Genomic DNA, 22,438 nt, shown 5'->3' with positions numbered 1-22,438 from the left:
GAAGAATTTCTTAAAATGCAAAAATCTCAAAATCAGAGACCTGGGTGTAATGGAGTGGTCCACAGAGTATGGCAGCCATTGATAAGTGTAGGAGGAATCATTAAAAATAGATGCAGAATATAACTTGTTGCTTAAGTAGGTACCAAGGTAATTTTCCATTTCAAACATTTTATGAAATAAAATTGTAAACATTGTCTATGCTTTGTAGAATATCTGTTCTATTTTATTATGTTAATCTTGCCTAGATCAGCAGACATTAAAAAAATAATATCTGTTTTTTTAGGTTTCTGGTTAAAACAGAAAATACTGTATATAGCATAGAAGCTCCAAATAAAAAAAACAATTACCCAGGAAATTACTTTGAAAACAGTTTTTTTTTTTTTTTTTAAACTTGTTTTATTGCAGTATAACAGAAATACATGCAGTTTGGGAAAAGAAAAATTGCTCATTTGTAATTTTTGTTAAATTAATGATGTAAATACTCTCTTAATGGTTAATTTTAAGCTACCAACAGTTTGATACTTGACTCACAAATTCCTGTTTAACAATTGGCCCTCATGAACTAGGGTGAACCAGCTTTAGCACACCACTACAACATGTATACAGAAAAATGTACAGATCATTAATTTATAGCTCATTGTAGATCAGCAAAGTGAACACACCTACCACCCTGGTCAGTAAATATAATTATACCTTTCTTTCTTCCTTAAAGGTGACCACTGTCCTAACTTCTAACACCATAGCTAACTTACTTTTGGGATTTATTTTATTTTATTTAAGGGTGATTTATTTTACTTAAGGGTGGCAGTGGGAATAGTCATAGATTTCTAATACAAACCAAATACAGAGATCAAACAACCATAAGAATAATGAAAATCTAAATATGAAAAGCTAATCTTTTAGGAGAAAAATAAGGAGACTATCTTTTTTTTTTTTCCCCAATGGTAATGGATATGTAAGGATATTGACAACAACATTGGAATAGCAGAGGAATTGAAAATGCTATACATTGATCAATGGGAAACTAGCTAAGTTAATTATATTGCATATACACAATAAGATACCATGAAGAAAGCAAACACATATATAGTCTTTGGTTGAACCATATACCATTCTAAGTGCTCTACATTACATATACTATCTCACATAATTTCCCAACAATACCACTACTATCCCATTTTACATATGAGACAAGAAGTTGAGTAACATACCCAAGATGACACATATATATATTTCTTTCTATGTCATAATATTGACATTAAAAAAATTAGTGTCATAAACACAAATTAGAGTTTAAAGTTTTTAAAATCTAACGAGATCACATAGAATCATCATATTCTACCGTTTTTCATGAGACGTGTTTTTTAACCCAGAAAATAGTAAACAGGATAAAGTTTCTGAAATGTGAGTAATGTTAACTGGTGTGCATTTTTCAGTTCTCGTCCTACTCCAAGAACCAGCACTGCAGTGGCATTAAATCCTGGTGAGGCTATGACTCAAAATTCACCACAGAAGACTTCTCCCTTGACCAAGGTAAGCAGAGATGGAATTTTCTTTTTTCTTTTTACGTAGGGTACAGAGACTCAGAAGAATAATTGCAAGTTAAACTCTGAACTATGTTTCTAATTGCAAAATTTACAACTAAGTCATCTTCCTTGATTATCACTGGTTTTTCTAGTAAGTACTCTTAAGAGAGAGGTGCTTCATAGGTGTTTTTTTGATAAAAGCTTTGTTGAGATATAATTGACACACCATATAATTCACCCATTTAAAGTGTATAATTCAGGGGCTTTTAGCATAGTCACAGAGTTATGCAGTCATCAGCACAGTCAATTTTAGAATGCTCATCATCCTGCAAAGAAGCCCTGTACTCATTAGCAGTCACTCCTATTTTCTTCCAGTTTCTCTACCCTCTTGCCTGAGGCAACCACTCATCTACTTTCTGTCTCTAGAAATATGCCTATCCCAGACATTTCATATAAGTGGGATCATACAATATGTGATCTTTTGTGACTGGCTTTTTTCACTTAGCGTAATGTTTTTAAGATTCATCCAAATTGTACCATGTATCAATACTATATTCCTTTTTACTACCCAGTAATATTCTGTTGTATATACCACATTTTATTTTTCCATTCATCCATTTGTGGACATTTGGATGGGTTTCCCCTTTTGGCTATTCTGAGTGATGCTGCAATGAGCATTTGTGTACATCTTTGTGTGGGTGTGTGTACTATGCTGCATCATATGGTAACTGTTTAGCCTTTTGAAGAACTGCCAAATTGTTTTCCAAAGCAGCTGTACCATTTTACATTCTCAGCACCAGTGTATGAGGGTTCCAATTTTTGCACATCCTCACCAAAACTTGTTATTATGTCTTTTAAAAAAGTGTGGTAAAATACACATTACATAAAATTTACCTTTTTAACCATTTTTAAGTGTACAGTTTTGTGGCATTAAGTACATTCACACTGTTATGTAACCATCACCACTATCCATTCCCCCCTCCCCACCCCTCCCCTCAACCCCAACCCCTGGCAACCACTGTTCTACTTTCTGCTTCTATGAATTTGCCTAGTAGCCTTATATAAGTGGAATCATACAATATTTGTCCTTTTGTATTTGGCTTATTTCACTTAGCATAATGTCTTCATGATCCATCCATGTTGTAGCGTGTATCAGGAATTTCATTCCTTTTTAAGTCTGAATAATATTCCATTGTGTGTATGTACCAATTTATTAATTCATCTTTCGATGCACACTTGGGATGCTTCAACCTTTTGGTTATTGTGAATAGTGCTGCATTGTCTCTTTTTGGTTACAGCCATCCTAGTAGGTGTGAAATTATATCTCACTGGAGTTTTAATTTTCATTTCCCTGTTGGCTAATGATGTTGAGCATCTTTTCATGTGCTTATTGGCCATTTGTATATTTTCTTTGGAAGAATGTCTATTCAAACCTTTTGCCCATTATTGAGTTGTAGGAATTCTTTATATATTATAGATATATGATTTATAAACATTTTCTCCCGTTCTGTGAATTGTCCTTTCACTTTCTTGATGGTGTCCTTTGGAGCACAGAAGTTTTAAATTTGATGTAGACCAAATTATCTTTTTCGTGTGTTTGTTGTTGCCTGTGTACTCTTGGTGACATAACTAAGAAACAGTTGCCTACTCTAAGGTCATGACGGTTTATTTCTATGCTTAGCTCTTACCTTTAGGTCTGTAATCCATTTTGAGTTAATTTTTGCATATGGCACGAGGTAGGGGGTCCAGCTTCTTTGTTTTGCATGTGGATATCCAGTTGCCTCAGCACCGTTTGTTGAGAAGGCTCTTCTTTCCCCAAGACATTAAATAATGTCTTGGAATTCTTGTTGAATATTAATTAACTGTAAATGTGAAGGTTTACTTCTGGGCTCTCAGTTCTATTCCATTGATCGATATGTCTTTTGTCATGCTACTAGCACAGTGTCTTAATTGCTGTGGCTTTTTAGTAAGTTTTGAAATTAGGAAGTATGATTCCTGACTTTGTTCTTTTTCAAAGTTTTTTGTTTTTGGCTATTCTGGGTCTCTTGCATTTCCATATGAATTTTAGGATCAGTTCGTCAGTTTCTGCAAAGAAGCCAGCTGGGATTGTGACAGCAATTGTGTTGAATCTCTAGGTCAATTTGAGGAGTATCGCCATGCTAACAATATAAAGTTTTCTTCCACAAACATGGGATGTCTTTCTATGTATTTAGGTATTCTTTAATTTCCTTCAATCATAGTTTTTTTGAATGCAGAAATATTTTGAAGTAAAAAATTTACCAAGTTATCTTTTATTGTACTTATTGCAGTTGTTGCTGTATTTTTTATGTAATGTGAAATGCATTCGAACCATGTGAAACTTAATTTTGTATTGAAATGAAATGTAAATAGGTTGTAATAAAATCTCACTGCGCTAATAATTGTTTGGTTATACGTGAGAAAATCAGTGTAAAAGTAAAAAATGCATTCTGAAATGCGATAGATGTTGAATTTCTTCTGCCAGATGTTTATTGTATGTAATCATTTTATTGAGACTATTTAAGCACTAATTATATAAGTAAGGGAGCTTATGTTTTATAATTTTTAAAAATAAATTTCTAAGTTTGTTTACTAGCTGCGTTGGGTCTTCGTTGCTGCGCGTGGGCTTTCTCTAGTTGTGGTGAGCAGGGGCTTCTCTTGTTGCGGAGCACGGGCTCTAGAGCACAGGCTCAGTAGTTGTGGTGCACGGGCTCAGTTGCCCCGCAGCATGTGGGATCTTCCCGGACCAGGGCTCGAACCCGTGTCCCCTGCATTGGCAGGCGGAGTCTTAACCACTGCGCCACCAGGGAAGCCCCTGTTTGTTCATTTTTAAACAAGGGAACATAATTTTATCACTTAATTTTTTCATTTAATATATAAGACCTCCTTGCAATTTTTGATTACTTAGTTTAGTCCTGAGCATTTTATTTAACAGCTTATTTTTTGCCATTGTGAATGGGATATTGTATTTTTATAACCTGTTTTTGTGCATATATTCACTTTATGTATATGAAATTAATTTTTACATATAATTTTCTAATTGGTCTACTTTACTCATTTTTAGATTATTGTAAAGGTTTTTCAGTTGACTTCATTTCGGCTTTTCTTTCAAGTTTATCTGTTTTGAAAGTCCATGTTCTTAAATTTTTTTTAACACATTTTTTACAAAAGTTCCTCACTTATTCTTCATGTGTTTTTAATATGTCTGTCTTCTAAGTTGAAGAAGGGTTGTTGTGGTTTCCAGGAACTTTGTTAGCTAATTATTCTGTCCCTTACCTTAGTTTTGGATCATTTCTTTTTTTACTTATCTTTCGCTTCACTGATTTGATTTTCTGGTTAGCATTTTTTCGGTCAAAGTTTCAGTGGAAGTTCTTAATGCATAAATCCTCTTTTTTTTTTTTTCTGATATGAAATACTAAGGCATAGCACTAGGAATAAAAGTTAAGTTTAAGGAGAGCACAAAGAAACATCTTGAATAATTGATGGGGAACATCTAGTTATTCATTTTCATTATGTGTCAATTCCACTTTAACTAGGATTTGTAAAGATATGGGTGTTTAATACTTATATAACAGGGCAGTACTTCAGCTTGAAATTTTTTTATGCTGTAATTTAAACTTCATATTGAATATTCTGTAAAGCAGAAATAAGCTGATTAAGTTTTGGTAGATGAAAGATAACAACCATGCTGGTAATTGAAAGACCAATTTGTCTCATCATAGTTTAGAACATCAAACTATAGATGATCTGTTTTCTAGTTCTAACCAGCCGTCCTGGTAAACACGAGCAAGTCAGTTACTTTCTCTGAGCCTTGTTTTTTTCATCTGTAAAAATGGGAATAATGATACACCAGATTTAGGGTTTTTGTGAAGATCAGATGAGACTGTCTGTGGAAGTGTTTTGAATAGCAGTGGAGGTCCATTGATACAGGTGACCTTTTTCCTTGGAGTCTACTCAGCGTCTTACTAGCTCCGTCTCTTAAAGCTTTTCGCTAGTCACAGAAACCGGGTCTAATTTTTGTTCTTGTTTCAGATTACAAGTGGACACCTGAGTCAGCAGGAACTGGAGTCCCGGATGAGAGAGCTTATCTACACAGACTCAGATCTTGTCATCACCCCAATTATTGACAATCCGAAGGTGCGGGAAGGCACCCTAACAACCGAGGGCTGAAATCTGGGTGATGTTTTCATTCCCAGTATTCTTTGCCTTATTTTCCTTTTTAAAAAAAATTTATTTATTTATTTTTTGACCACGCTGCATGCGGGATCTTAGTTCCCCGACCAGGGATTGAATCCACGCCCCCTTTCAGTGGAAGCGCAGAGTCTTAACCGCTGGACCACTAGGGAAGTCCCTTCTTTGCCTTATTTTCTCTCCTGTTCTTGTTGTTGTCTGCTTTTCTTTCTTTCCTGCCGTGTGTCTACATTCCTAACCCTCACCCTTTCTGTAACCCTCTCCTCTTCCTGCATCACCCTCTCTTTTACTGGAAGGATAAGTTTTCTTCCCCCTTTGCAGCAGCTCTGCCTGTCAGTACATGAGCTGGAGAGTGGCTGCTGACTTCTAGACCTCAGACCTTAGCCTCAGTCCCTTCATTTCTCCATACTTCCTTAGGTGAATTACTCCAGACATTCTCCTCGCTGATGTGTTGTGAGGGCAGATGTCAGAGAGCAGCACTCACCAGACTGGGGTGGTAGGCAGATCACAGAGAGACCACACCTCTCATAGGTTGTCAGGATTGCAGGGCAGATGATGGGGAGACACGGGGAGCTTGGGGAGGCATGGTTACAATGCACTTCTAACCCAGTGGGATTTTCATTGCTTCACATCTGTGGAATATAATACTGTATTAGTAGGGAATGATGAGTACTGTCCTTGGAAAAGAAAATTAATTTCTCAGTTCCTCTGTTTTCTGTTGATTTCCAGCTCCAACACACATTTCACCACCTATTATGCATTTTTATTTTCTTCCTTTTTTTAAAATGTCTTTTTCTTTATTAATTTATGACTATTTCATCTCACTGGGGAAGTTTCTATAGTTTGGAACAAAAGGCTTCTTAGATGAATGTTTATTTACTAGATAGACAACATTTAATATAGATTACTCAGCTACTTTTCATAATGGAGCTATCTCTTTTTATGCATTCAGGTATCTGGCAGAGTAACTGTATATTATACCAAATTTAATGTGTAACGGCATTTTCCCAGTGGAACTTTTAGAACAATTTGTGCTATCTTTTGACCATATTCTGTATTTCTTTCTTTTTATAACCACACTTAGTTGTTTCTGGGAAAACTTAGAAGTTTTTTTTTTAACTTTTAATTTTGAACTAATTTTAGACTTAAAGGTTCAAAAATAGTAGACTTACTGTATACCTTTTACCCAGCTTCTCTGAGTGTTAATATTTGACAAGAACACAGTACTGTTGGCAAAACCAGGGGATTGACATTGGTACAGTGCTATTAACTGACGAACTGATTTGAATTTCATCAGTTGTGCCACCAGTGCCCTTCTTCTTATGTTCCAGGATCCCATGTTACAGTTGGTTTTTATGCCTCCTTAGTTTGACCCAATCTGTCCTTGTCCTTCACAGTCATGTGGTAATTTCTTATTCTTTGTTGTCTCTCATGACCTTGACACTTTGAAGAGTATTGGGCAGGTATTAATATTTTGTAGAATGTCCCTCAATTTGGGTTTGCCTAAGTGTTTCTCATGATTAGAATGAGGATATGCATTTTTGGTGAGAATACTACCAGCAGAAGTTTAAAAGATGCTCTATAGAGAGGTTTTGGAGAAGTTAGACATAGAAATGATGATTGAATTTTTTTTTTAATTAATTATTTTTGGCTGCATTGGGTCTTCGTTGCTGCATGCCGGCTTTCTGTAGTTGCGGCGAGTGGGGGCTACTCCTCATTGCGGAGTGCGGGTTTCTCATTGTGGTGGCTTCTCTTTGTTGCGGAGCGTGGGCTCTAGGCGCACGGGCTTCAGTAGTTGTGGCACTCGGGCTCAGTAGTTGTGGCTCGCGGGCTTAGTTGCTCCTCAGCATGTGGGATCTTCCCAGACCAGGGCTTGAACCCGTGTCCCTTGCACTGGCAGGAGGATTCTTAACCACTGTGCCACCAGGGAAGTTCGATGGTTGAATTTTTTAATTAAAAGTGTCACGTTGAAGTACCCCAGTTATTCCAAACTCATGGATCCAGCTGCTATACGTTTTCCTCACTTTGCTCAAGGAAATCGTGTGCTTTCCTATTCATGAAATTTTATCTTCGCCAATTCAATCATCAAGTCCTAACCACTCTTCAAGACCTCATGCCACTTTCCAGGTCTTCCATAAACCCTGCCCTGACCACATCAACCTAAAGTCCTTTCTGATTCTCTATCTTTTTAGAAACATTTCTCCGAAGTATTTTGTCTGTAATTATGTCCCGCCTGTTTTGCATTCTAATTTAAATATTTCATGTTTTTCTGTTGTTTCACAGATGTTTGTCTTATCTTTCTAACCAATGTGTCAGCTCTCTGGCAGTAGGATCATGTCTTTTATGTCTTTGTATCCCCCTTAGCACTTAGCATAGTGCCTCACCCTGGCAGGTATCCAATAAATATTTGTTGAGTAACTAAATTTCTAACCTAGAGGTAAATTAGCCTAAGAGTAAGCCAGGATAGGGTGACCCTTTTCCATGAAGCTTTATTTTATTGAAGATACCAATTGGAATGATTTTATTTTATACGTTATTACCTATATTTGTATATTTTAATCTGAAAGGGCTTTGTTGAATGCTTATTCTTTTTGGTGATAAATTTTACAGTGTTTTTTTCTGTCCGCATTGATTTATAATCTGATATAGGAGGCATATCAGGAGATAGATACCCATCTTAAAAGGTTTTGTTTTGTTTTTTTAACCACAGATAATGAAACAACCACCAATTAAATATGATCCAAAAATATTGCATCTACCAGCACATTCAGGTAGGATCATAAAGGGCTTATCAAGCACATAGATTCATGGCAGACAAATACAAATATGAAATTTAATAGCAAATGGAATATTTTATTTATGAATAGCTAAATTTTTATTTTCTTGCCAACTGGCTATATGCTTGAGACACTGTATAAATTATAAACAACCTGTAATCCGTTTGAGCCAGCGTTTGACCTTACTCAGCTGGGTCTAGGCTGCTCAGTACTCTTGTGAGTGGGAAAGTTCCTATGAAACTGGGCGAATTTTCCTGTTGAATGGGTGGGCCCTTCTCCTGTCCTTTCCCTTGTAAAGCCAGTTGAATTTCCAACATTAATGGTGCTCTTATGGGTACAGAGGGTTGGAAACCACAATGAAGAATCGAGATTCTACTTGAGGGAGTAGGGCAGTTGAGATCAGGGTCAGATGGTTCGCTTTTGTGGGGTTGATGTAGGACTGGAGATACTTAAAGGTTGATTATTACATTTCCTTTCCCCTAACAGAAAGTCTTACTTAGGGTGAGTATAAGAGTTTTTCTTATACTTTAAATTTTGATGTATTTTGTTTGATAAGTTATATTTTAAGCTGTTAAACTAGATCTGGAAAAATTCTTCATCATAGCTAGAGTAGAATCTATGATTTGAAATCAAATCAAAGTAAATTCAAAATAAACAACGTATGTTCAAATTTAAATAAACTATTCCAAGTAGAAGCACTATTTATGAAAACTTAGAGGAAAATTATCTCAAAGTAATATTCCGTCCCTTTCCCCCTTTACTTTGAATTATTTTAGGAAATTATTGTTATAGCTTATTTTGTTTAAATATAGAGATTAGGTGAAACTATGTTAATTTTAGTTGGCATTTCATTTCCCAGTTTTTGTCTTTTGTTTGTATAGGGGTTTGGAGGTGGGACTCCCAGATGATTTCAGCTTTGTATTAACCTAGTTATGTTTACTAGTAATTTCACTGGGACCTTATAACATCTGTAGAAATTTTGGCTTTTCCAGTACTTTAAGGCTAGGTTGCTTTATTTATGCAAAGGGTATCTTGTTTTTTCCATAGTACAGTTTTATTTAAGTTTGCATTTTGTTATGTTCTTGGTTGCAAGAACATTCTCCTAAATTTAGGCATCTACCTTCTTTTTTTTTTAAAATTTATTTATTTATTCATTTATTTAATTTTTGGCTGCATTGGGTCTTCGCCACTGCACGCGGGCTTTCTCTAGTTGCAGTGAGTGGGGGCTACTCTTTGTTGCGGGGCACAGGCTTCTCATTGTGGTGGTTTCTCTTGTTGCAGAGCACAGGCTCTAGGCGCGCGGGCTTCAGTAGTTGTGGCACACGGGCTTCAGTAGTTGTGGCTCGCGGGCTGTAGAGCACAGGCTCAGTAGTTGTGGCGCACGGGCTTAGGTGCTCCGTGGCATGTGGGATCTTCCCGGACCAGGGCTCGAACCCGTGTCCCCTGCATTGGCAGGCAGATTCTTAACCACTGCGCCACCAGGGAAGCCCATACCTTCTTTGTTTAAGCATAGGTTTCCATTGACATAGTTCAAAACGTCTCCATGGGGAGAAAAAGAGATGCACATAGAAGAGCAAATAAAAGTAGTGACATCTTTGGAGTATTTTTGGTTTTGACAGTGTAAAGTTATAATTTTCTGTGCGCCCTCACCTTAGGTATTGACATTCTGTGTTCCATTTTATTCCTCTTGTAATGTTCTCAGCAGTCCTTTTTCACATGATCCCCACTTTTAATATTTTCTTTCCTCTGCAGTGGATAAATTAGTATTTCTAAAAGACCAAGATTGGAATGACTTTCTGCAACAAGTGTGCTCACAGATCGCCTCCCCCGAGAAGAGCACAGCGGCCTCCCGAGCCAAGCTGAATCTCCTTTGCTACTTGTGCGTGGCGGCCGGGCACAGGGAGGTGGCCACCAGGCTCCTCCACTCACCCCTGGTACGTAGTTAAGTCATGAAGTAAAGACTCCTATCACGGACTTGCAGGTCTCCTTCTGCACGTAACTCTTATTTCGGTAGAGATTAAAACAAGTGCTAAAATACTAATACGATTTAATTACAGTGAAAAAAAAGTGACTCATCAAGATGATAGATTTGCCGGAATTGTCCTCTGTTTAATGCTTAGATCTAAAAGCAGTTGAATCGACAGTGATTTTGAACAACTCCTTTGGTAACGCTCAGCTTGCATTTTACGTTAACTTGTAAGGTATTTTTCATCTATGAAATCATAAGACAGAGAGGTCTTTTCATCAGCTGCTGGAGTGAACTGCCCACGTGGAATACGGGCTCTTTTTACTGGGTCTTCCTGGTAAATTCCAAGGTTTCCGATGTGACACTGAACGGGGAACTGAGTCTCTAAGACTTTTCTTTTTCTTTCTTCCCCTGGAGATATTTCTTGGACCGTCTTGATTCATCGATGAAACTGTGGGAATTTGGCAGAGCTTTTGAAGTCATCCTCAGAAAGGAGTTACAGTGGTCTGGGGCATTTTCCCTTGTGGGCCTTTGTTTGGGAACTGGCTTGAAAAAATTTAAGTTCATTTTCTTCCAGGATAGTATTACAGTTCCTTATTTGGTACTTGGTGTGTGTTTGTGGGGTGAGGGGCAGAGGCATATTTAGGGAATATAATTGAGTTGGAGAAACTGAACATTCTTGTTCTTAGTTTTTATTTTTATCTTATATTTACAAAGATGCAAAAGCACTGAATATAATTAATTTCCTTGGTGCAGGATTTGCCTTTCATATGTATACAGGTTTGATTTGTTAACTTAGTGGTCACTTTCTGTGTCATTTCATGAATGAAATACATCTTAATTTTTTATTCTAGTTCCAGTTGCTAACCCAGCATTTGCGAATAGCTCCAAACTGGGATAGGTAAGTAATATTTATATCTTAATAAATTATTATTTTATTAAGTAGTTAAAACATATATATTTACCAAAAGCACATAGTCCTAAATTCTTATCACAAAATACTCTAAAGTAATGATGACTGAATCATAGCACTTGCTGTAGGCATCCCAGTTGTCCATTTAAAAAGATCTCAAAATAGTCCTTATCCTAATATTATAAATATAATTCCAAGGTTAGGTAAACTACATCTGGAAGCTTTATTAATGGTTACTCTTTTGAATATTCTTTATCAAATACTTTACAGTTATCCCTGTGTTTTAATTTAGTTATGCTTCTAAAGCGTTTTCCCTTGCCACTTTATCTTTCCTTAAGGTGCTTTACAAAATCTAATGAGATTGTGATCTGTAAACTCCTGATGGAAGGATGTGTACTTGCTTATATGGGGGCAGCATACTTGGTGAAAAGCTCATTAAAGTGTAAGAAGGCTCTGTGCTCTGGTTGCCAGTGAGACTTGGTCAGATGATTGATTACCTCTTTCCGAGTCTCAGCTTCTGGGGGACTGTTTGTGGGATGATGAAAGGGCTTTGGATTCAGACAGATGTGGGTGTAGATCACAAATCTGCCCCCAGGCAAATTATTATAACTGCTGAGCATCAGTTTACTCATCTGTAAAATGGGGATAGTGTATCAACTTCATAGATTTTTGGTAACAATCAAATTTTTTTTAATTGAAGTATAGTTGATTTACAATGTTGTTAGTTTCAGGTGTACAGCAAAGTGCTTCAGTTATATATATTCTTTACAATTAAATTTTGAATGAAGTAGGTGTATGAAATACCTTGCACAGTGCTTGGTTCTTAGTGGGTGCTTAGTGTATTTTGGGGGTTTGGAAGTTGGTGTTATCAATCCTACTTATCTTGTATTATTGTTGAGAAGCTTGTGAAAACTTGAATGTGAAGGGGTTTTGTAAAATGTGCCAGTGGTAGGATAGTAATTATTCTTCCATGCTGCCAAAACATAGGGGAAACAGTAGGTGTTCACAAAATGCTTTTTTGGATAATTATTCCTACACATCTTCTAATGTTACTCTCCCAAGGTAAAATCTGGCGTTACAAAATAGGATTTTTAGATCATTTTTGGGCATGTTAAACTTTGAGAAGGATTGTGGTATGCTCACTGTAAAAGAAACCAACAAAAAAAATCTTAGCACTTCAGCTAAAACAAATTATATCCTTGAATAGGGTGCCCTCTGCTGATTTTTAAAAAACAGACATTCTTAATCCTTTCCAGGTACTACTATTTTTTTCCATTTTTTAGATTTAAGTTTAATTGTAAAACAGTTTTAATTTGAGGAAAATATGGATAGATAAGCCCTATGCTTGGAGCCTTCTTTTACTCTCTTTCTCCATTCAAATACTTCTTCTTCCAGTGAGGCCTTCTCTGTCCTGGGTCATATCACTTTGATGGCATATGATAAGGGTCTTTTTTTTTTTTTTTTTTTTTTTTTAAATTGTATATGACACCATTCTTTTTATTTATTTATTTATTTATTTATTTATTTATTTATTTATTTATTTATTTATTTATTTCTGGCTGTGTTGGGTCTTCGTTTCTGTGCGAGGGCTTTCTCTAGTTGAGGAGAGCGGGGGCCACTCTTCATCGCGGTGCGCGGGCCTCTCACTATCGCAGCCTCTCCTGTTGCGGAGCACAGGCTCCAGACGCGCAGGCTCAGTAGCTGTGGCTCGCGGGCCTAGTCGCTCCGCGGCATGTGGGATCTTCCCAGACCAGGGCTCGAACCCGTGTCCCCTGCATTGGCAGGCGGATTCTCAACCACTGCGCCACCAGGGAAGCCCTGATAAGGGTCTTTAACTTAGCTGGGGGACAATCACTGTTGAAGTATGTATGTTTATTCCTTGGCTTTGTTCAGCATAGAGAAAAACAAAATAAAATGACGTATAGTTTTGTATGTTTCTCTTCACTTTATAACATGTATTCTTTTAATGTCACTAATTATTTGTCTAAGATTTTTTTATGGTATGCCTCTTTTTATATGCTATGAATATTTGATCATTTTATTTACCCTTCCCTATTTTTGGATAGTATTATAATATTGTAAATAATATATTGATGAACATTTTGCACTTAAATCTTCATGCCTATTTTTGCTTTTTCCCCTAAGGGCAGATTTGTAGAATTAGAACGAATGGGTAGAGGGCAATAGATATTTTTGTGACTTCTGATAAATTGCTGAAATGCTCTGTAGAAACATGATATCAACATGCATTCCCAGTCAATGTGTGTAAAAGTGCCGTTTTGTTAGAACTTTTAACAGTGAATACTTATCAAATTTTATAGCATTTGCCAATCAACTTTATTGAGGTATAATTCACAGATAATGCGTAATATTTTAATTTAAAAAATTTTATTAATTATAAAATATACATAACAGAATTTACCATTTTAGCCATTTTAAGTGTACAGTTCAGTGGCATTACGTATATTGCGATACGTATGTTGTGCAACCACGGTCACTATCAATTTCCAGAACTTTTTCATTATTCCGAACAGAAGCTGTTACCCATTAACCAGTAACTCCCATCCCTCCTCCTCCCAGTCCCTGATAACCTTTGTTTTACTTTTTGTTTCTATGAATTTCCCTGTTGTAGGTACCTAATATGAGTGGGATCATACATTTGTCCTTTTGTGTCTGGCTTATTTCACTTACCTTAATGTTTTCAGAGTTCTTCTGTGTTGTAGCATGTATCAGACTGTCGTTCTTTTTAAGGCTGAATAATATTCTATATATGTATATGCCACAGTTTATCTTTTCATTTGTTGATGGACACTTGGGTTGCTTCCACCTTTGGCTGTTGCAAGTAGTGCTGCTATGAGCATTGGTGCAAAAATACCTGTTTGAGTCCCTGCTTTCAGTTCTTTTGTGTATATACCTAGGAGTGGAATTGCTGGATTATTTGATAATGTTATGTTCAACTTCTTGAGATACCATCATAACTGTTTTGCACAGTGGCTGCACCATTTTACATTTCTACCAGCAATGCATGAGGGTTCCAATTTTGCCACATCTTCTTCAACCCTTATTTTTTTCAATTTTTTTTAATAGTAGCTCTCCTAATGGGTATGAAGTTGTATGTCATTGCGGTTTTGATTTGCATTTCACTAATTACTAACGTTGAGCACCATTATTTACCTTCTTTGGAGAAATGTCTGTTCAGGTCCTTTGCCCATTTTCTAATTGGGTTGTTTTGTGTTGTTTATTTATGGGAGTTCTATATCTAGATATTAACCACATATTAGGTATATGACTTACAAATACTTTCTTCCATTCTGTGGGTTGCCTTTTTACCCTGATAGTGCCCTTTGCATAAAGTTTTACGTTGTGATGAAACCTAGTTTTTCATTTTTTCTTTTGTTGCCTGTGCTTTTAGTGTTCTATCTAAGAAATCACTGCAAAACCAATGTCATAAATCTTTTCATTTGTTTTTTTTCTAAGGGTTTTATAGTTTTAGCTCTTACATTTAGGTTTTTGATCCATTTTGAGTTAGTTTTTTTTTTATACAGTGTTAGGTAAGAGTCCAGTTTCATTCTTTTGTTATGTTTATATCCAGTTTTCCCAGCACCATTTGTTGAAAAGGCTGTCCTCTCCCCATTAAACGGTATTGGCACTCTTGTTGATAATCATTTGACTATATATGCTGAGGGTTTGTTTCTGGGCTCTCTATTCTATTCCCTTGGTTTATAAATCTGTCTTTATGTGAGTATCACAGTGTCTCGATTACCATAGCTTTGTAGTAAGTTTTGAAATCAGAATATGTGATTTCAACTTTGTTCTTTCTCAGGTTTATTTTCGGGTCCTTTGATATTTATATTCTAAGAAGGATTTTTCTAATTTTTAGTATAGTTTGATACTTTAATAAAGTAAATGCTCATTGTCAATTTTTAAAATACAGTTTCTCCATTTGTGAATTACTTCACTTCTTGGTTGATGGGATTTCATTATTTGGTAGTTTTTTGTTTTGTTTTGTTGTTTTTTAAGTAGAATATCTCTCAGAGGCTCTGCTTCTGGAGTTCCTCCTTCCTTGAAGCTTTCTGCCTGTGGTTTTGGGGCTCAGGCATAGCAGGCTGAATGAGACCTTCTTGCACCTTCAGGCCACACTCACCTCTGTGCCATGCTGCTTTGTTGCTCACTCATGTGCTGGCTGCAGCTCTGGAAGACTAAGGGGCCAACCTGACTTTTTCTTCCTCTTATATGTGACCGGTTTGATTTTGTTTTTCAGTGAAAAAAGAATTTTTCTTTATATTCCAGGCTTGCAAAATTTTACTAGAATATATCTAGGTATCCCTTTTTACTAATTTGCTTTGCCAGTCGGTCTGTTAAATGCTGCAGCCTTTCTTTCGTTTTCCTATTTCCTTATGATTTCCTCATCTCTATTTCATCCTTTTTCTGCTCCTGAAACTCCTGTAGGATGGGTGTGGGATTTTGTGTCTCTCTCTTTTTTTTTCCCCTTGCTTATTTATTTATTTATTTATTTATTTATTTATTATTTATTTATTTATTTTTATTTTTGGCTGTGTTGGGTCTTTGTTGCTGTGTGCGGGCTTTCTCTAGTTGTGGCGAGTGGGGGCTACTCTTCCTTGTGGTGCGCGGGCTTCTCATTGCAGTGGCTTCTCTTGTTGTGGAGCATGGGCTCTAGGCACGTGGGCTTCAGTAGTTGTGGCACGTGGGCTCAGTAGTTGTGGCACATGAGCTCTAAAGCGCAGGCTCAGTAGTTGTGGCGCATAGGCTTATTTGCTCTGCGGCATGTGGGATCTTCCCGGACCAGGGCTCGAACCCGTGTCCCCTGCATTGGCAGGTGGATTCTTAACCATTGCGCCACCAGGGAAGCCCAAATTTAGTGTCTCTTGACTTAATTTTCTTTTGCTTTCTCACTCTTTTATTGAGATACAATTCACATACCAAAAAATTCACCTTTTCTTGGTTTTTGTTGAGTTTATGTTTTAGAGCAGTTTTAGGTTCACTGCAAATTAAGGGGAAGGAACAGAGATTTCCCACATACCTCTGCCCCCACATATGCGTCGCCTCTCCAATTATCAGTATCCCCCGCCAGAGTGGTACATCCTAAATTGACACATCAAAATCATCCAAAGTCTGTACTTTACATTACAATTCCTTCTTAGTGTTGTACATTCTGTGGGTTTGGACAAGTGTGTAATGATGTGTATCCATCACTATGGTATCATACAGAGTATTTCCACTGCCCCCAAAATCTACTGTGTTCTGCCTATTCATCCCTCTGACAACCACTGAACTTTTTTTTTTTTTTTTTTTTAAAGGATTTTCTTATTTATTTATTTATTTATTTATTTTTGGCTGTGTTGGGTCTTCGGTTCGTGCGAGGGCTTTCTCCAGTTGCGGCAAGCGGGGACCGCTCTTCATCGCGGTGCGCGGGCCTTTCTCTATCGCGGCCCCTCCCGTCGCGGGGCACAGGCTCCAGACGCGCAGGCTCAGCAATTGTGGCCCACGGGCCCAGCCGCTCCGCGGCATGTGGGATCCTCCCAGACCAGGGCTCGAACCCGTGTCCCCTGCATTAGCAGGCAGACTCTCAACCACTGCGCCACCAGGGAAGCCCTGAACTTTTTATTACCTTCATAGTTTCTCCTTTTCCAGAATGTCATGTAGTTGGAATCATAAAGTATGTAGTTTTCTCAGATTGGCTTCTTTTACTTCGTAACATTCATTTAAGGTTCCTCCATGTCTTTTCATGGCTTGATAGCTCATTCTTTTTAGTGCCAAGTATCCCATTGTCTGCAGGTACCACAGTTTATTTGACCATTCACATACTGAAGCACATCTTGATTGCTTCCAAGTTTTGACAATTATGAGTAAAGCTGCTGTTAACATCCATGTGGACATATGTTTTCAACTCCTTTGGGTAAATACTGAGGAGCCTGATTTCTGGATTGTGTGGTAAGAGTATATTTAGTTTTGTAAGAAATCACCAAACTGTCTTACACACTGTACCATTTTGTATTCTCATCAACAATGAATGAGAGTTCTGTAGCTTCACATCCTTGCCAGCATTTGGTATTTTCAGTGTTCTGTATTTTGGCTATTTTTATAGGTGTGTAGTGGTATCTTGTTGTTTTAACTTGCATTTCCCTGATGACATATGGTGTGGAGCATTTTCTCATATGCTTATTTGCCATCTGTATATCCTCTTTGGTGAGGTGTCTGTTCAAGTCTATGGCCTATTTTTTCATCAGGTTGTTTTCTTATTGTTGAGTTTCAAGAGGTCTTTGTATATTTTGGAAAACAGTTTTTTATCAGATGGGTCTTTTGCAAATATTCTTTTCCAGTCTGTGGCATATCTTCTCATTCTCAACATTCCTTTTGCACAACAGAAGTTATTAATTTTAATGAAGTCCAGCTTATCAATTATTTCTTCCATGGATCATGCCTTTGATGTTGTATATAAAAAGTCATTGCTACACCCAAGGTCATCTAAGTTTTCTATGTTATCTTCTAGGAGTTTTATAGTTTTGCATTTTACACTTAAGTCTGTGATCTGTTTTTTTTTTTTTTTTAAACATCTTTATTGAAGTATAATTGCCTTACAGTGGTGTGTTAGCTTCTGCTTTATAACAAAGTGAATCAGTTATACATATACAATATGTTCCCATTTCTCTTCCCTCTTGGATCTCCCTCCCTCCCACCCTCCCCATCCCACCCCTCTAGGTGGTCACAAAGCACAGAGCTGATCTCCCTGTGCTATGCGGCTGCTTCCCACTAGTTATCTATTTTACATTTGGTAGTGTATATATGTCCATGACACTCTCTTACCCTGTGTGATCTGTTTTGAGTTGAAGTTTTGTGAGTGGGTGTAAGGTCTGTGTCTAAATTCATTTTTTTTCTTGTAGATGTCTAGTTATTCCAACACCATTCATTGAAAAGACTATCTTTGCTCCATTGTATTGCCTTTGCTCCTTTGTCAAAGATCATTTGATTACGTGAGTCTATTTCTGGGCTCTCTATTCTGTTCCACTGATCTATTTGTTCTTTTGCCAATAGCACACTGTCTTGAAAACTGTAGCTTTGTAGTAAGTCTTGAAGTCAGGTAGCATCAGTCCTCCAACTTTGTTGCTCTTCTCCAGTATTGTTGGCTATTCTGGATCTTTTGCCTCTCCATATAAACCTTAGAATCAGTTTGTCAGTATCCACAAAATAACTCGCTGGGATTTTGGTTGGAATCACATCAAATCTACAGATCAATTTGGGAAGAATTGACATCAGGACAATATTGAGTCTTATTCATGAACATGGAATACCTCTCCATTTCTTTACTTCTTTGATTTTGTTCCATAGAGCTTTGTAGTTTTCCTCATATAGATATTATACATATTTTATTAGATTTGTTCCTACATATTCACTTATTGGGTGCTAATGTAAATGGTATTGTGTTTTTAATTTCAAATTCTACAAGCTTATTGCTGGTAAGACTTTTATATATTAACCTTGTATCCTGCACCTTGCTGTAATCACTTAATAGTTCCAGGAGGTTTTTTTGTTGTTGTTAATTCTTCAGGATTTTCTGTATAGACAGTCATTTCATTGCAAACAGTTTTATTTCTTCCTTCCCAATCTGTATACCTTTTGTTTCCTTTTCTTGTCTTATTGCATTACCTGGAGCTTTCAGTGTGATATTCAAAAGGAATAGTGGTGAGAGGTGATGTCCTTGTCTTGTACCTGATCTTTTTTCCCCTTAAATATTTAATTATTTATTTATTTTGGCGGCGCCAGGTCTTAGTTGCGGCATGTGGGCTTCTTAGTTGCAGCACGTGGGCTTCTTAGTTGCAGCACGTGGGCTTCTTAGTTGTGGCACGTGGGCTTCTTAGTTGTGGCATGAGAACTCTTAGTTGTGGCATGCACGTGGGATCTAGTTGTCCGACCAGGGATCAAACCCGGGCCCCCTGCATTGGGAGCATGTAGTCTTACCCACTGGACCACCAGGGAAGTCCCTGTACCTGATCTTAGTGGGAAAATTTTGAGTTTATCACCATTAAATATGATGTTAGCTGTATTTTTTTGTAGGTAGTCTTTATCAAGTTAAAGAAGTTCCCTCTATTCCTAGTTTACTGAGTTTTTGTCATGAATGGGTGTTGGAATTTGTCAAATGCTTTTTTTGAATATATTGATATGATCATGTGATTTTTCTTTTTTAGTTTCCTGATATGATGGAAATTCACTTTTTAAAACTGTACAATTTAGCGGTTTTTAGTGTAATCACAGAGTTGTGCATGTATCACCACTATCGAATTCCAGAACTTTTTCATCACCCATTGAGACCTCGTACCTGTTACCGTCTTCCCCTCAGTCCCTGGAAACCACTAACCTACTTTATGTCTATAGATTTGCATATTCTGAATATTTCATATAAATATACAAAATGTGATCTTTTGTGACTGGCATCTTTTCACTTAGCATAATGTTTTCAGGGTTCATCCATGTTGTAGCATGTATTAGTACTTCATTTTTTTTTTGGCAGTGCCACATGGCTTGTGGGATATTAGTTCCCTGACCAGGGATCGAACTTGGGCCCCTTCAGTGAAAGCAGGGAGTCCTAAACACTGGACCACCGGGAAATTCCCACTTCATTCTTTTTTATGACTGAATAATATTCCATTGTATGGATAAACCATATTTCATGTATCCATTCTTAATGGACACTTGGGTTGCTTCCACATTTGGCTGTTATGAATAACACTGCTCTGATCATGTGTATAAAGGTTTTATGTGAACATATGTTTTAATTTCTCTTGGGTACATACCTAGTAGTGGAATTGTTGGGCCATATGGTAATTCTGTGTTCAACCTTTTGAAGAACTGCCAAACTCTCTTTTACTGCTCTTCCCTGATTTTACCTTTGAGCTTTCAAGCTTGATACTTATCCTTGCTCATTTTACTGAGGATCACTATTTTATTTCAACAATCATATTTTCAAGTTTTTGTTCATTTGTTCTCTGATTGGTCCTTTTTCCTAGCTGCCTATATTTGATTTAAAATGTACTTTTGAATTTGAGGATAAATTATAGGATTATAAAAATTCTGTTTTGGAATCGAATTTAGGGTTAAATATTGTGACTAGTATTTAAGGTTACACATTAGGATTATAAAAATTTTATTCTTTTTAACCTGTGGATCACTTCGTTTTCATCATGGTCCTGCTTTTTAATGCTGTTCATTCCTCAAATGCTTGGTGATCTTTGGTACTTAGTTTATATTATGAATAAATGGTTAAATTGATCAGCATAGAAGCTGGCAGTACACATTTCCCCTATGGTTCTCTTAGTCTGTTTCTCCAACAACATCTTCTTTAAAGGAAAGGGCTGGCCTGTGAGTGGATGATGCCTGTTGACTAGTTGACTTATATGTTGGGAGCCCACCTGGCTGAAGAGCAGGTAGGCAGGCTGGAGGCCTCTTCAGTTTCCAGGTTGGGTTTTTCTTTGGGGTGGGGCTGGCTTTCTTCCATTAACCTCTTTCCTTGCTCTAGTATCTGGTGTGGAGGATCACTCTCTGTTCTCCACATCCATACTTGTGTCCCACCCCAGAGTAGATTGCTCATTGTAGGAATAATTTTACATTTTTACCCTGGAGGCCAGGACTGAGGGTTTATTCTGTGTATCAGGGAAGGAGATGGGAAGGAGGCAGAATCTAATTGGCTCACCTGTTCATTGTGAAGTTCTCTAATCTGATGATTGTCTATAACTAATCCCTGCTTTCTGTTTTACTTTATTCCAAGCCTCTGAGGCTTGTTGGGAAGACCTGTCTTTACCTGTGGTTCTTAGACAGGAGTTTCTTCTCTTCATTTTCTGTCTAATTCCATCTAAGTATGTCATCTAGGATTTCCTCAAACATTCTGGTCTACTTTCAGCCCTTCTTTCTGTCTCCAGTTATTGAATTATACATTTTTTTTTCTTTTAGCAGACTCTTGAGGGAACAGAAAAGTGGGTGTCAGTGTCCCTTCTGCTATCGTAAAGTTTTTTTTTTAATTTTATTTTTTTTAAATACAGCAGGTTCTTATTAGTTATCTATTTTATACATATTAGTGTATATATGTCAATCCCAATCTCCCAGTTCATCCCCCCACCCCCACTTTCCCCCCTTGGTGCCCATACGTTTGTTCTCTACATCTGTGTCTTTATTTCTGCCTTGCAAACCGGTTCATCTGTACCATTTTTCTAAATTCCACATACATGCGTTAATATATGATATTTGTTTTTCTCTTTCTGACTTCACTCTGTATGACAGTCTCTTGATTTGTGTTATTTACATGATTGTGATTAACGGGCATTTTTATTTTTCATTTGCTGTCTAAGTTATACAGAAGTGCTTCTAAATTTACAAATGTTTAGGCTTTTAGTTCATGTTTGTTATTTCACTTTTATTATATCATCATATGTCCTGTATAATTTCTGCCGTTGGGAATTCTATGAATTTATCTTTGTGCTCTAATAAAAAATCATAAAAAAAAATCATGAATGTAGTAGATAATGTGGTAATCATAGCTAGCCCATTCAGCACATATTAAATGTTAGACACCATGGTAATTTCTTCACATGGATTATTTCCTTTGACTCTTTGAGTAACTTGGTGAGGTACATATTGTTGTTAGTCCTAGTTAACATGAAGTAATCAGGCATGTGAAGGAGGAGTAACTAACCCAGGGTTCCTCCCCCGCCCCCGACCATGGGGCTAAGACTGGCCTCAGGACATTTCATTCCAGAGTCCTAAACACCATCCTATACAGCCTCCCACTGAGTAAGTGTGGTCAGAGTTTAGATCGTAGAGCTTGATATATACATCTGTTACTGTGATGCTTGTATGTTTGTATTCACTGTGGCCTTCTTGCTGTGCTTGGGAGAGAGGTAGATTGGAGTTTCCCACTACTGTTGGGTTTACTTTTTATTCTTTATTAATATGGTTTGTAACGACTCACAACTTATATCCTTTGTAGGTCATACCGTTTTTAGTTCTCAAACAATCTTTTCCTCATTTAATGATTTTA

The 22,438-nt window shown here is 37.0% G+C and overlaps 1 protein-coding gene across 7 annotated transcripts in view; it reads left to right on the top strand.

Moving 5' to 3' along the window:
• The window catches only part of ULK4 (unc-51 like kinase 4), a 547,368-nt gene that overhangs the window by 29,810 nt on the left and 495,120 nt on the right, over positions 1-22,438 (top strand). For all 7 annotated transcript variants that reach the window (XM_057554846.1, XM_057554850.1, XM_057554849.1 and 4 more), the window contains 5 exons: positions 1,437-1,533; positions 5,577-5,681; positions 8,446-8,506; positions 10,265-10,446; positions 11,333-11,379. In XM_057554846.1, the coding sequence (XP_057410829.1) occupies positions 1,437-1,533; positions 5,577-5,681; positions 8,446-8,506; positions 10,265-10,446; positions 11,333-11,379 (492 nt within the window). The remainder of the gene's footprint in view (positions 1-1,436; positions 1,534-5,576; positions 5,682-8,445; positions 8,507-10,264; positions 10,447-11,332; positions 11,380-22,438) is intronic.

This window comes from Balaenoptera acutorostrata, chromosome 10, assembly GCF_949987535.1.
Source record: "Balaenoptera acutorostrata chromosome 10, mBalAcu1.1, whole genome shotgun sequence".
NCBI lineage: Eukaryota > Metazoa > Chordata > Mammalia > Artiodactyla > Balaenopteridae > Balaenoptera > Balaenoptera acutorostrata.
This window is presented reverse-complemented; position numbering and strand designations above follow the sequence as displayed.